At 45.7% G+C, this 15,266-nt stretch overlaps 1 protein-coding gene across 5 annotated transcripts in view; it reads right to left on the bottom strand.

Moving 5' to 3' along the window:
• The window catches only part of RNF213 (ring finger protein 213), a 59,316-nt gene that overhangs the window by 1,167 nt on the left and 42,883 nt on the right, over window positions 1-15,266 (bottom strand). For 4 of the 5 annotated variants that reach the window (XM_074608041.1, XM_074608040.1, XM_074608043.1 and 1 more), the window contains exons 46-70: window positions 15,150-15,250; window positions 14,700-14,879; window positions 13,995-14,158; window positions 13,797-13,899; window positions 13,013-13,127; window positions 11,944-12,154; window positions 10,757-10,947; window positions 10,315-10,443; window positions 9,596-9,706; window positions 9,110-9,352; window positions 8,353-8,434; window positions 7,699-7,733; window positions 7,264-7,358; window positions 6,371-6,530; window positions 5,854-6,034; window positions 4,923-5,017; window positions 4,093-4,344; window positions 3,657-3,789; window positions 2,893-2,976; window positions 2,337-2,517; window positions 2,011-2,212; window positions 1,786-1,863; window positions 1,278-1,475; window positions 366-455; window positions 60-238 (exon numbers count right to left, since the gene is read on the bottom strand). In XM_074608041.1, coding sequence (XP_074464142.1) covers window positions 60-238; window positions 366-455; window positions 1,278-1,475; window positions 1,786-1,863; window positions 2,011-2,212; window positions 2,337-2,517; window positions 2,893-2,976; window positions 3,657-3,789; window positions 4,093-4,344; window positions 4,923-5,017; window positions 5,854-6,034; window positions 6,371-6,530; window positions 7,264-7,358; window positions 7,699-7,733; window positions 8,353-8,434; window positions 9,110-9,352; window positions 9,596-9,706; window positions 10,315-10,443; window positions 10,757-10,947; window positions 11,944-12,154; window positions 13,013-13,127; window positions 13,797-13,899; window positions 13,995-14,158; window positions 14,700-14,879; window positions 15,150-15,250 — 3,593 coding nt within the window. Of the gene's footprint in view, window positions 1-59; window positions 239-365; window positions 456-1,277; window positions 1,476-1,785; window positions 1,864-2,010; window positions 2,213-2,336; window positions 2,518-2,892; window positions 2,977-3,656; window positions 3,790-4,092; window positions 4,345-4,922; window positions 5,018-5,853; window positions 6,035-6,370; window positions 6,531-7,263; window positions 7,359-7,698; window positions 7,734-8,352; window positions 8,435-9,109; window positions 9,353-9,595; window positions 9,707-10,314; window positions 10,444-10,756; window positions 10,948-11,943; window positions 12,155-13,012; window positions 13,128-13,796; window positions 13,900-13,994; window positions 14,159-14,699; window positions 14,880-15,149; window positions 15,251-15,266 lie in introns of those variants that run through there. The other variant, XR_012589972.1, reaches the window with a different exon arrangement.

Genomic DNA, 15,266 nt, shown 5'->3' with positions numbered 1-15,266 from the left:
TTTCAGCTTAAGTTAATGACAACAGCCGGGGGTTGGATCGGGCTGCATAAATCTGTTACCTCCACGTGGGTCTGAATTCATCCACAGCTCGGACACGTCTCAGCTTCAAGATGATCATTTCATGGAGCTCCTGCAGGAAGGTTTCCAGCCTTGAGTGGACCAGGAAAGTGTTGAGGAGCTTGGCAATCTCTGGACTGAGCTCCACTTTGTAGGCTGTACTGACGTCTACAAAAGGATCCTAAAAAAATGCAGTGAGGGGGAAAAAAAAATAAAAAATGAACCAACCATACACATTTGAGCAACTTCATTTAGAGAAGAAAAAACAAAACAACTGATCAGACACTGCAGTTGTCGGTGTGCCTTACCCTTTTGAGGCGCAGAAGCTGCTCAGATTTGTGGGTAGAGAGAAGTTGCCATAGGGCTATGTTGTGCTTTAGGTGGCATCGTCTAAGGGCCTGAAAGAAAAACGCATATATGGAGTGAAACTGGATGCAAGGGATGTATTTAGGAACCCATCCACACCCTGCCCAGCCGACGCAGGTCGAAAGTGCAGAGGAGCCCAAGCGCAGAGTTCAGCAGGGAGTTCATTGAGCCCTTTTAACCTGGGTGTGGACGCCCGTCTGCAATAAGCTTCTCTCTCCATCTTCCCAATTTTGCCTCCAATAATCCATCTTTTTGGTATCATGAAACAGAGTGGGAAAGTGATAGGACTGTCACACGTACTTGGGAGAGCACAGTCCCTTTGCCCTCTTATCAGCAGGAGTATCAGCCCGCTTTTCACACATCATTAGGAGATAAAACTTACCCCTATCACCACTTTTGAGAGGTGAAGGGATATTTTCAATCCTGCTCAGCACCAGGCAAGGCACTGGCACTGAAAGATGACTCGTAATTGAAAGTTCTGCCTTTTCTCAGTTTCAGCATTGCAACTAATTATGCTGACACTCAACTGAGAATTCTCCTTCCTGGTGCTGACAGAAGAGCTCGGTTCTCCAGAGTTCAGCCTGCTGCACATCCCACTCCTGACCTCTCTGCAGGGTTTTGCAAGAACCCGCTGAGCGTCACAAGCTATTAGATGCTCCCACCTTCCAAACATTGGTTATAGGGGAAGAGAAAATTGTTCCTCCCCTGTTACCGAATATGGTGGGGAGGGAATTCTATCCCATGCCTTTTCAAGCTGAACTTTTGCTGGGCTAGGAGATCAGACCAGCTGGATTTAGTATAAACTAGTGCAGAGTTTATCCTGTAAGAATAAGAGCTTTGCTCTCAGGGCTCACCTGCAGTACGTGAGGGTTTGTCTGATCACCCATCTGCAGAACATTTTCTATGTAGTCCGTCAGAAGCATTTCGGCATTCTCTCCAGCCATGGCCAGGAACCCCAAGGTAATTTCAGTGACAGACAGAGCATCACAGACGTCACTGTAAGACTGTAGTTCCCCACTGATCATGTTCATCACAGAACTGGGGAGAGCACTCTGAAAACCAGGAAGTCAAAGCAGTTGCTAACATTAGTTTAGAGCCATTCCTTATTGCTAGTCAAGTTGCTAGAGTCATGGAAGATGGCAGAGCTTCAAATTTAAGAAACTGAAAATGTGTAACTATATCCCTTTCCTCCATAAATCCTGACTGACAAAAGAAGGCCAGTTGGTACATATTCCAGGCATGCCGAGAGATTAGCGGACAAGCCTTCAGATGAACAAGGCAGGTGACAGAAGACAAACTTAACATGTCTTGGGATGCCAGGGGTCACATGCTTGCCCCGTTTCCTCCAATGCAGAAACTCACCTGATCCAGCTTATTCCTGACATCGTTAAACAGCTGTTCATAATTCCGATCATGCCTGTACACGAGGGTGGGTATTCCCTGTCAGGAGAGAAACCCATGGCTGTAAAGCTTTGTTAACATTGCTAACCCTGCTGCAGCGCATGCCTGGCTGCAGGAGACACTGCAGGGCTCCAACATCAGCCAAGAAGTTGTCTGCAGAAAACATAGCTAGCTGCCTTCTCCTACCTTTAGGGTGATGAGTGGTTTCCCCTGCAGGAACTTGCTGATGACTTGCTGCTGGATCCTCTCCAGATCAAAGTCCTGCAATGTCTCCCCTCCCTTCTCCATGCTGTACTGGCAGTTGGACAAGATGAGAGGAATCAAGTCTCTCTCAACCTCATAACTGATCAAGTGCAGGTCAGCCGCTTCTAACGCACTGATCAAGTACCTGCAGAAGAGAAAACAGCCTTCATTTCAAGCAAGAAGCCTTTTGAAGCAGGGAAAGCCGATTGTGGTAGCAGCTAATACAACAGAGCCCCCAAAACCCCAGCCTAGCTGGAATAGCAGCATACCTGTCATCTTCCTTGTTGTGTTTGTTCACGGAGTGGATAAAGTCATTGTGCAGACTAATGAGATAGCTGGCTAAGGCTGTGGAGCAGAGGCCCAGCCCCTGGCGACGTGGCAGAAGGACCTCAAGCTTGCTGTCCAGGGTCAGGTCAGCATCACAGTAGCCCTTAGGAAGCTTAATTTCCCCTGAAAGAAAAGGCAGGGAAGACTGCTGCTTGAGGTGGCCCAGAGCCAGCCCACGATGAGCAAGCCTCTCCTGAGCCGACCCAGGTCAGGAGAAAGCATAGAACCTGAAAAAAAGCAGCGCTCTTTCCATTACTTGTAAGCACTAAAGAGAGCAAGTTCAGGTGAGAATACTACGAGAGAGAAACGAATTCTTCCGTTTCCACCAAGATCTTAAACCTTTAATGGCCAAGGCCAGTACTGAGGCTACGTCTCAGCATCACTGATGGGAGGAACTTGGAACCGCAGAAGGGCAGTAGTAGAGGAGCACTGTCTGACAGCCGGCAAGCTCCTGCCTCCATCGCTCTCAAAACAGTGCCGGGAAAGAAGGGTCCTTACCATTGGTGTCCAGCGAGCGTCTCAGCTTGTTCCAAACGGACAGAAACACTTTCACTCTCCTCTGTAATAGGTCCCTCATCACATCTGAGGAATAACAGAAAGACAAACCCTCGAAACACCTTTTACTGGCAACACCATGAAACTCCGTAATATATGAATTTTCAAAGCACACCACTGAGAGACTAAATACGCTTTAAACAGATTTGTAATGTTATCAAATTGAATCATTTGCTCTGTTTGTTTATATTCTTCTGTGTTGTCTGCTATTGGCCCAGGCTGCAAGGCTGGATGGATCCTTGGTCTGATTCAGCATCACTTTTAATTACTTCTCCATAAGTATTTAAAAACATAAGCCATTGCACTTAAATACAATTGAAGGACTTTGCCACAAAATGTCTGTGTGCTGCTCACAAATGGAAGGGAAGGACATCCATTCCACCTCTTAGGCAGGCCCTACTCTAGGGCAGAGCTTAAAAATTCAACATGCCCATTGCCGCATCCAGGGATTTATCTTGCCTATCTCTGAGCAGAGTCCCCACCCCTTGTGAACAATCTTCCTGTGCTTAATTCTCTTTAAAGCCACCTGAGGACTTTTCCCAAGCATAACTCCATAGTAAGGTCTCAATTCATTTGGATGGGAGTTAGAAGGAAAACATGAGGCCTTAAAACCGCAAGCTCAAGAGAAGTTTTCTCCTTCATTTTCAACTGGACTATCCAGTGCTTTTTATTTCACTAATTACAGTTTTGACAAAGGCTTCTCTCACCTGAGAGGGGTTCCTTGAGGAAGTCTCTGATTGAGCAGTGCTTGACATCAGTGGTGTTCTGAAACCGCCTCACCAAGTCTCTCTGCAGAGCCAGAATCTCCGGTAAAAATTTAACCAGCCTCAGCTCTGGTTCCTGGAAGAGGAAAGGGGGCCTATGAGCTTGGACAAACCAGTTTTGCATACTTGTGTGGAATTCCTCTTCAAATGTTTAGAAGAAAAAAAAAAAAATATTTCACACGTTCATTTCTCAAGATTATAGAAAGTTCTGAGACTAAAGACAACGTATAATCAAACAGTGGTTTGCTCCTGGGCAGCTGGCTCCAGGCGACCCTGCCTGAGCAGGGGGGGTTGGACCAGGCGACCTCCAGAGGTCCCTTCCCACCTCAACCAGTCTGGGATTCTGCGAGCTGATCTCTCATCCCTGTGTCACACCCACCTTCTGCAGAAACTTCCAAAGGAGAGGGACAGCGTCCTTGGCATTCTTTTGCTGGACTACGTGGCCCAGGTTCTCCACTGAAATCCTCTTTCGGCAGCTCCACATCTTGGAATGATGTATGTGACTGTCCTTTGGCAGCTGGGACAGGAAAGTGACGGGGTCACCATACACTATTTTCACTATTGGATTGGAAGAAATTCTCTCATCTTCTTGTATTTGTCTATTTAACTTCAGAAGTTTTTTATCCAAATCCTGCATTTAAAAAAAAAGAAGAAAAAAAGGGAGAAATTATATCAGAATTGGCAGTGTCCTGCCATGATGAGCCTCCGCTAGAGTATATTTCTTTAATAGCTTGATGAACAAATACATCAAAGCAGAAGATGAGCTGCTAGGGAAGGCATATGAAACACACACTGCAATACAGCTGTTTATACCATAAAGTTATTCTTTGTTCTCCAGCTTGTCCAACTCACAGGTCTTCCATTCGTACGATGATGTATATGGGGGCAAAAAGAGGCAGACAGGATTCATTTGGGGCAACCATATGCTCACTTGGACAAATACTTTTAATTGAGCTAAGACATTTTTGCTTTTCTAACAATACAAAATCTTCATAGCACAACTCTAGTCTCAGATACTCATTTCCACTGGTAGACTAAAGTTGTCCGACTCTTACAAATTAAAGCTAACCTGTAGTTGTGTCACAGACGGCTTGGCTTTAGGAATAGCTGGGCGAAAAGCGTAGCACAGATATTACAGCAGGTCAGATTTCCAAATAAGTGGATTTTGAACTGCTCAACTACTGAAATTTTATACAGCAATTCTCTCACCTCCAATTCAGGAACAATAATTGTGTTTGCAACAATTTCTTCCCATTTGTTTCTGTTCTCCTTGGTGGAGAGCACATCATCGAATTGAACTGGCCCTGCAACAGGAATATTTAGTCTCTTACATCTGCAACATTTCAGTTAAAAACAAGCACAGATTCTCTAAGCTTCCAGAAGTGACATCCTTGCAAGTTAGCATGATGAGCCAAGAGCAATTACAGAAGTCCTAGAAGCTAAACAAGTATCTTGGTCTAACTGGAGAGCGTCATCCAAACCAGCAGGCAATGACTGCAGGTTTTCAGAAACTTGTGGTCCACTCTTCCATTTGAATGATGTGGACATTTATACAAGTCATTCATAATCCCAGAAAGGTTAAACAAGTTGTCCAAAGTCAGACCATGATCAATGACAGACCGAAGAACAGGGCATGGAATATGGATTTGTGCTGTCACACTAAAAATATGGCTATGACATAATAAATCCCCACTATGACACAATGACTCATGTCAACTTGAACTCCAGATTCTACCATGAACCGTACCCTGCTATCCCTCTGCTACCAAATAGCTTCCTGGTAGTCATTTAGAGGGCAGCATATGGATTATACACAGGATGAGCTACTGCGCTTTGAGGAGCGCCTCTGCTTGTGAGCTGAAAGCTCTGTCAATGTGTCATGAGGTTATTTATTCAGTAATTCCTTTTCAGAATGAGGCACCAAACCTTGCAAACCCCACGTATGCAACGGAAAGAGAAGTAAACTGTCAAAAATTCTTCACTCCCTACAGCAAGAAACAAGCCTCAAATTTCTGGATCTTCCTCATCAGCTCAGCTGTTGCTTCTTGGAAATAGTCTATCAGCAAAGAAGCTAAATAACTGCTGCTCTTGAAGTGCTGATCTAGCCTGCAGGTGTGGTATGGCAGGTAGTTTTCCTTACACTGGCCTCGGTGATGATGGGGGTCCTTGAGGAGGCTGCTGAGCACAAGATGAAGGATGTTGATAGTCTCATCCACGCTCTTCCCCAAAATTTTTGTCAGCTGTACCAAATCCTGCCGAATATGCTGCTGTAGGAAACTCACCGAGTCATGCACTGGTGGCTTGATAATCTTTTGCAGTGACTAAAGAGAAACAAAAGGGACGAATGAGCACAGCCAATAACATCCAGTTCAAGCGCATGGCACGCAGAGCTACAGTCTTACCAGAAAGTCTCAACTCCATCCTATGGGATTTTCTACCACTTGAACAAATAAAGGCAGCTGTGTGTCTATATGCACACGTGCAAATGGTGCATGAAGGAACCAAAAATCACTCCTGGGCAATGAGGGAAGTGAATTTGGGTCTTGTGTCTTGAAAGACTGCCCTAGTTACTTGGCAATATGATGAAAAGGACCAACATCATACAAAAGGTTTCACTACATTTCATGTGGCCTCTTGGAACTATTATTGGAAGATACCTGAGGATCTTTTGCAGCTCCCAGCAACATTGCCAGATGCGTGAGCAAGCGTATCAGAACAAAGACAACTGGGGACATGGCCCGATCAGACACTCCCGCTGTTTTTCTGTGTTTTGCATCTCCAAGTATGTGTCCGGTTTGAGTTCTGTCTTCATAACCCCTGTTGGAAAGTATATATATAGTTTTTGCCTTGACAAAAAACACACAAGGGTTGTCTTTGATATCCAGTCATGTCTTTTTGACCCATAAGTAAGTTCTTTGAATATCTGCCAATTAAGAGTGCTACAGGGGAATGAGGACTTCCAGTAAGTTTTGTCCACAAATAAGCCGATCTGTTTGGTTTTGCTGGCTGATTACTCTTCCTTGGACATCTCTTCCTAGTAAGTTTTCTATGAAAGTTGGCAAGATCAGCCAACTCTGTGCTGGATAGACAAGGAGCCACTGCTGTTAGAGTTAGTAACTTTAACAGTCTTACACAAGAGCTGCAAGTGCTAATCCAGGAGAATCGAGGAGGAGGGAGCACAAGCTATAGTTCCCAGCGCTCTGGTAGAAGTTCTTCAGCCGTGTTGACCCATTTAAGAAAACGTTGGCTATTACTATATGTTAGCGTAGAACCACATACGCTGTTATCGGCCTGGATGAGCAGGGAGATGAAAAACCCTAAACCAGCAACTTGACCAGATCTTACGTTAAGGCAGTTCCTGCCAAGTCAGAGTTATGCCAGCACTCCTAACTGCGGAGCCTCTTCCCCTCAGAGGCCCATGTCCGAGCTAACAGGGGATCCCACCTTTCAGGTAGCAGCATGAAGTGGTTGGTACCTTTTGCCCTGGAAGCATATGACAGGCAAATACCACATCATTTAGCGCTGAAAAGGTTAATGAATCAAAGCTTACTGTAATTCTTGAAAGCCAGGCAGTGGTTTATGTTGGTTCCCTCCAACTTGGGCACCACAGTCGACACAGCGGCTAGTTTCCATGGGGCGGCCACACTAGCAAAAAGCAAAATGAGAACACTGAACTCCAGAGTAAGAGCTGCTCCAGCAGAGAAAGAAAGTGAAACAAAAATTCAAGCTGTAACTGGTTAATTCGTAAACTGCCATATACTGGGCAACGGACCTCTGCCTCTCTTGTTTCCTGCATTTATGGTATAAGCTGTGCTAGAGCTATTCTAAATTTTACATCATGATGGCAAAGAGATTCGTAATATAGAGAATTTAGAAAATGAACTGCTGTGCAATAGAACATAAAAATCAGTAAATAAAATAAACCAAAACAGTTTATTGTTGAAAACACCACCTGCTTAAAACCCCACCAATCTCAAATTCTTACCTCTCCTACAGTACAGGGGTGGCCATTTGGACATGCTATCAAGAGAGAGAGAAAAAAACAGGACAGCGTTATAAAGACAGACATTTATAAAGCCCCTGTTCTTTCCTTTCACAGGGACCATCATCTTGGAGCAAGAAATACGCTTCAAGATCTAATCAAAAGCACTGACAGTCCCAAAGCTCAAAGGAGCGATAGGCCCACATGGGAACCCAAGGAATTTTTCAGTGCTTCTCTCCTTGAGGAACAAGGAATGGAAACTTGAAAGATTCTGCTGCTGAATACCAAATGGGCTGGTAAGCATGAGCACTCCCAGCCCCGGATTCCTAGTCTGCCGTAAGATCCTGCTGCAGAAAGCAGAGACCTGGAAGCTGGCCAGGAAGGTGGCAAAGTGCTCCTCTTCGGCTCACACCACTTTTAACATCGCCAGAAGTAACAGGACAGGTATTCTGCACACTCAAACTTTGCAAACAGCTATAGACTTGAGACCAAACAGAAGCTCGATGCACTTCAGTGCATTACCCACACAAATCTTAATTTACAAAGGATAACTCATGCTGAGAAGAGGAGTGTGTCTGTCCTCACATTTGGAACAGTTTCATTCAAAACCCAAGGATTATCCTTCAATTTCTTTCACAGCCAGTCAGGAGCACTTACTGTACCAGCGCAGAGAGGCCACTCCTTTCCAGGTCCTCGCCTGGACCATTATATCTTCTGGCATTGTAGGCAGAAAAGAGCTCTAAGGACGAAAAAGGAAGAAAAGGTGACAAATGAATATATAAATCCATTCTTTCCTGTAGCAATTGCTCACTGGCTCCTTATTCATGATGGGGAACAAGAGACATCTGGAAGCAGAGGTCACACAGATGATGTACGTGCACGTTTTCAAAATCTGCCTTTGAAAAATCCACTCTTAGGAACTGTCAATATTGTTAAGCCTTGCATAGGCACACTCTAGACATCCTGAACTGGATTCCTCTTGGGGTGGCCTGATGTACCCTGGTGCGTAGCAGCACGCTTCCTTACGCCTCGGAGAGCCAGCAGTAGAGCAGCAGATCCCTCCACCCCAACTCAGCCTAGGGCTCCATGAGCCATTACCCTCTAGAGCACGCAGGTCTCCGCAGCACGAGCTGCCAACGGCTTTCAGACTTGCTCACTCAAATATCTGCAAAAGTATTTGCCTGATATGGCTCAGGACGCAGAGGTACCTTGAAAAGGTGCCAGTCCAGAGCTTGGTTTTGTGCTAATTAATCCCAATGAAATAATGTATGAAATAATCATACAGCAGTAATTCACAGCTAAAACAATAAGCTGGTGCTTTTGATGTTAAGAAAGCTTAGGTTGTAGAGGGTCCAGCAGATACACAAAAGAACTAGCAACACACTGAAGTGCCACCCGAGTCAACTCTCTTTACCTCCATGGCGCGCGGACGGAATGCCAGATTCCTGAGGGGCTGCAGGACAGGGTTCTGCCCGCACAGCAGGACCGCTGCGGTGTGAACAGCCATTTCAACTAGTGCTCCGCCGTGGCTGAAGCTTTGGGGATCCACTGTCAGAGATGGCAGTGAATTCATCACAAGAGAAGCTGCAAAGTGCTGCAGGTCTGGAGTATTCAGGACTCGGGAGTTCTGGATGAACTTAGTCATAGCATCTCTTTGCTGAAAGCACATATTTAAAAGAAATAAAACCAGTGTGATGTTGCCCACCAAACTGAAGAGGACTATCAGCTGCTTCCCATGCTGTGTTGCCCCTGCTTTGAAGACATTTTCAGTCTGCTCTGATCAGGACCTAACTCTATTTGGGGCAGGAGAACAAAAGGCTCTTCCGCCAATGATTTAAATCTCATTCACCCTTATCAATAAAGCAGGTTTGTCACGAGCTTCCGAAGTGAAATATTTTACCTGCTCTTTGGGATGAAGATTTGAATCACTAACTCCGTACAGGGCAGTGACCTCTCTGAAAATAGCCAGGAGCAGATGGACAGATTGTACAGCCGGGGAGCTGCTAGATGCCTAGAAAAGAAGAACTGATGATATGGCGCAGAAGAGGCTATAGCTGTCGCAGGTAGAGTTTGACAAGGTTTCAGCTGGTTACTGGAATATGCGGGCCCTAGCAGGTCTGTGGTAAAGCTCTCCCCACAAATGACGGGGGATAGTGCCAAAATGGCTCTTCAAGCCATAAATGAGTAATCCTGAAGATTTTCACACACAAAATACATCTTGGAAAAAGGTTACAATTACAGAGAAATCACACAAGGCTAGGCAGATGTGGGCAGGCAGGGAAGGGGCTTAAAGCTTCTTGGATGATCTGCTTACTCTCCAGTCAGTTGGCTGCAAGGTGCCCATATTGCTTACTGTAAAACAAACTGCTGGGATATATTACAAGGGGAGAGAAGCAAGATGAGGCAACCAACAGAAACAACCTCAGAGTTACACATGCTAGAACACAGGTGAGAAAGTAAAGCAGACGCATGTCTGCCAGGATAAGGCACAGTAACTTCCAGGCAAAGGCAACCCAGGCATCTCCACTGGAAGAGACACTGCCAACAGGAACACGTAAAGCTTAACCACTGGCCATCCAGAACCCACAACAGGATAATGGTGACGAGAACATGCCCTACCTTCTCTGCCTCCAGAAGACCCTCAGTCTTACACTCAATCATGGCTTTCCCCACGGCATCACGCAGGACTCTGTAATTCTCGCCACATGCCAGGTAACGATCGATGTGATTAGACTGGCTGTTCTGCACCTACAAAGGGAAGGGCCCATGGTGAGCTCTGTGGACGTTAGCCAGCCATTGGACAAGGCACAGTCTCCTCTTCCTCCCAAGACCTGTGGCATTTCAGCCTTCACAAAGAGACAGCAGGCAGGCACGGCAACCCAAATGGCTTCTCACTGCCGTAACAGACTCCAGAGAGAGCGCGTGAGGATGTCACCTTCACAACCACTCCTGCTGCGGTGAGTCCCCTACAGCCACGCAACAGTAGAAACACCCCAGAGCAGCACAAACTGAAGACTAAGAGGAGACCAGAGCCACCTCCGAGGAGACACCTCTTCTTTACCTGTTGCAGAATTTCCACTGGGAACACCCAGTTAAACTGTGCCTCTGTGACAAGCTTCTGAGCAAATTCCATCCCGTACTGACTAGCAATTTTCCGGACTAGGTAAACACGATGCCAGTTGTTCTTAGCGAGGCTACAGAATCTCCTCACATTTGCCAGGTAACGCTGCTTCTCCTCTACCTGGTCTTGCTCTGGAGGGGAAAAAAGTATTAAAAAAAAAAAAAGGCAAAACCACATCCTACCTTGTAAAGCTTTCCAGTTGGAACTAGCTGTAACACCAAGCTCCTTTTACTAGTAGTGACTAACTACGCAGGAGAACTTGAGAGCCCTCTCTTCCTCCGATGCTTATCTAGAGTGTTTCCTCAGCCAGATTTTAGACAATGATTCATTTCTTCAACAGAGGATGGCATACTCTACTTCTATTTCCTTCTTTCAAGGACAAGTTTTCCCATTTACTGGTGGTTCATTCTCTGAGCTCTCCCATCTTGCTCAGTAATGTCCTTCCATTGTCTCAGCTGCCAAGGTGATGGTGCTCCCTAAGAACCATCTCCTGGGATGCCTTTCGCTAGCCTGCCGTCCTCGATGCGAGGGCTGGACGCTGAAGTCCCTTGGAATTAGTTGTACCGCACATTGATGCTTCATGGACTGCGTAAGTATCTGAGACTCTCCACACACTGTTCTCCATTATTGGGTCAGCAAATCAGCTCAAAACTTCTTTTACTTATTTTTTGGAAGTATCTCTTCATCCTTTTTAGCTGTGCAGAGCTCTCATTCATATAAAACAACAGGCCTGACAGCAGTCCTGTATCTGAAGCATCATTTATACTTTATTTGTTTATTCATTAAAGTTCAATTTAGTTGATCCTAAATAATATTTCATTGTTAGCCTCTGGAGGATAAATCTCCCTGCAAAGGCACAACTGCCGTGTAACTACACCCTGAGGGTCACCAGCACAGCCCTGCTGCTAGTTATAGAGCACTTCTAATACATGGTAAAGAGGACAAATAATGACTGACACTCCTAATGAAAGAGAAAAGAAGAAAGCCGATGCACTCGGGTTTTTGGCTATGCATCAAAACAAGTTCTAGTGTTGACAGATGCACCGACTGTGTCCAGCCCATCTCCCCTGTGGTGATTTTGCTCTGCATACAGCGTTTCCATTTGATAGCAGAATAATTAGACTTACCTGCGGGCTCATGCAAGTCAAAGAGTAGCTCTGCAGCCTTACTCAGGTACAAGCGAACCTTGGCTACCGCCTGCAGGTATTCAACGGATGATTCCTGAGGAGTTTCTTGGTTGTTCTTTGGGAGGTAGTTCTCTGGAAAGCCTCTCTCTCCAGGCAGATAGTTTGTACGCTCATATCCAAGGCTCCCCTCAGACTTTTCACACATGGAATCCTAAAGATGAGCCAGAATATTGCATGAGTGGCAGAACCACTTAAATCAGATACTTTCTATCTCCAATGCATCCTCACTGCAGTACGCACATTAAACTTCATGTCTCTCAGGTACTCTCCACCCCAAAGCCATTAGCTCCTCCCTGTGATCGCTCCAGCGCTCATCCTAAATCTCTGCCACGTCACCGAACACCTTCTGCGATAAGCCCAAGCTCTCCCCGGTATTTGCTAGGCATGTAGCTGAGCAGGAGCATTATGAGCATGCTCAGTGGCCACAGGCATACCGAAACACACGTCGCCTCTTCCAAGATGCCAAGCTCTACCTGCCTTTCCCTGAGCCAGAATACGAATTTTGATCTTATCTACAAGGTCACCATTTTAATGAAAACTATAAGAAATGAAACCTCTACCCTGCTGTCAAGTTTGTTTAAAGTTGCCCAAAGCATTAAAAGTTATGCAAGGGGAGGAAAGGGAAGAATCCAAACAGCGTAATAATCTAAAGCTTTGTAAACAAAGTGTCTGTGAATACAAGAAAGTCGTCCAGTAGTGGACTGCTGCAACTAGAAATCTCCCAGCTCGCTACACTCCTAGGCTGGAGTTTGAGTCTTATCAGGCCTCTCTTGACACTTACACACCTGTCCAAGGGGTCCAAGAGAAAGAAGCCTTTGGAAAGCAAGCCTAGGTACTGGAGAGCAGGTTCTGATGAGGCGATTTGATATAATCTTCCTTTGGGGCTTTCTAGCTGGGCAGCTAGCCACGCGCACAAGAAACACACCTAAAATTGCAGATTTTCTAATCTTGTCTTTTTTATTCCCGCAACAGTTTTCTTGCCCAGCTTTTACCTACCCAGCACTCTTACCTCCAAGCAGCTGACAACAAGCAAGTAGAGTTCTTTTTTATCGTTTTTCTCTAGGATCTTGCTGTGCTCTACCCGGGACAGGTAGTCTTGCACATCATTTTTCACTTCATTGAAGCTACGGGAGAGAGAAACACCCCCTTACCACAACTGCAGTACTGACGGCTACTAGTTACATTCTACATCATGACGGAACGACTAGTTATGTCCATGTGACAGGTGGGGGTCACTCTGGATCCATCTGGAAGATGGAAAAGCAATTGTGCCATGTTTCACAAGATGTCATCTAGCTTCTACCACCAACAATGCCAAATTAGCACTTCTAGGGCTTAAGTCACCTGATCTGTTTTAGGCATCTGATTCAGGAGATGGTCACACCTGAGAAATGGCTTTCTGGGCACTGACTGCAAAGGGAGGCTGGAAGAGCTAGCGCGAATGGAGAGGTCCGTCTAAGCATACAAAAGGTCACTCTTGCTTAAATGTCTGCGGATGAGAAGTATCGCTTTGCTGGTCTACAGCGTATCAATTAGTCAGCCACCCATGTTCAGCACAGGTTTAGGTGAAGAATAGCTAGGTAAACCTTGGCACAGACTGGTCAGATACTTCAACACAAGCTACATGCAAACCAGCCAAGCAGCATAACTAATACAAAGGAACGGGATGAATTTCACGTGTTCAAATTCAACGAGCAGCATGGAAGTGAGGAGAACAAGGGTTTGATGAAGTCATGAAAAACAAAGCTGAGCCACCCCCTGGCATAACATCCATCACTTGTCTGACTGCTCACCTGTACTTCAAGAGGAGCTTCAGCATTACTGAGCGGATGATGGGAGTTTCATCCACTTCATCGTTAAACGGGGACAGAAATTTTGTGCAGATAGCAGGGTGATCTGTGGAGATAAGAAAAAGACAAGTTTGGCAGGTGAGAGAAAGCCGCAAGAAAATCAGCTCCATGAGGCTGAGTGTCAGGATGAAGGGAGCTCACCTGAACCTTTCAGGAGGCTTCTGTGAACGAACAGCAGATTAAGGAGCTCCTGGATCACCTCTGCCTCGGGGGGTTCATTGTCCTTGAAGCACATGGTAGTGACCACATCTATGAAGAAATTATTGCACCTCTGCCGGAACAGGGCATTTCTTGCTATGGCATCTCTAGGGGAAGGGTAAAAAGCATTAGGACAATCTTCAAATCCCGAACCACTTAAATAATGGATGAAGCAAAGCAGACACGGGCAAAAGTCAACAAGGTGAGATACTTTTCCTGCTTTCCAAAATGCTGGATTTGCGCAACACTTCAGTAGCATTGTCTGCAAAGGCTGTATCACATTGACAACTAAGATCACAAATGGCAATGTGATGCCAGATACATTTACCCAGAGTTTTTTGCTAAGCTATCACAAAGCGATCCAAGGTGACAAGCAGTTCCCTTGTCCGATTCAGCCACTGACAGTGCTTTAGCTTTACTGGGGTTTGTAACTGCAGTTTTCTTACAGGGGCCAAGGCAACTTCCTCCCTTCTTTTGAAACAACAGAGAACAGACAGGACCCGTGCCAGTTCCAGAAAGAGCGGAGCAGAGCTCCCTCCACCCATTCTGCTTGTGTTGGCAACTGCAGCGAAGTTGAATCCTACATATCAGAATTTCCTCACACAACCGGCCCCACAGCAAGGCTTCGCCTTGGGCAGGGTGGAGTACCTGAGCTCCACGGAGACATTTAAATTAACATCCTCCAAAGCAACTCTGCAGTATGGACAATGCATCTGTGCTGGTACTAGCCATGTTCTGATGCACTTCTGACAGACCACATGGCAGCACGGCAGGCAGACTGGATCCTTCGGCTCTCTTAAGCAGATCGGACACAACTTCAGATCGTATCTGTAATTCAGAAACGGCAACAAACACAATTGTTCAATGTTGTATTACCAAAAGTCTTTAAAAAGATGTTAATCTGCAACTAGACCAAGAGGAGATAATGTACAGCCCGTTGGCTAACTGCTTAGCTTCAGGGTGCAAAGCAAAATGGAAGTTACTGCTCTTCATTCGTCTTTCACCACGTTGCATGCAGCACTGCCCCATGCCCAGAAATAAGCTGGCGACATAGGCAATGTTCCTACTGGCCCCTGTGACTTGTCTCAATGTCACTACCTGTAGATCCCGTTGCTGACTTCATCTTTGCATTGGCACAGTACTTTCATCACTGCAACGAAAGTTGGATGAGTCTTCATGTCTGAATCGTGCTGAAAACACTGTAAAGGAAAAGGA

Source organism: Larus michahellis, chromosome 14 (genome assembly GCF_964199755.1).
Source record: "Larus michahellis chromosome 14, bLarMic1.1, whole genome shotgun sequence".
In the NCBI taxonomy this organism is placed as follows: domain Eukaryota; kingdom Metazoa; phylum Chordata; class Aves; order Charadriiformes; family Laridae; genus Larus; species Larus michahellis.
The sequence above is the reverse complement of the archived record's forward strand: the minus strand, read 5'-3'. Positions and strand labels throughout refer to the sequence as shown.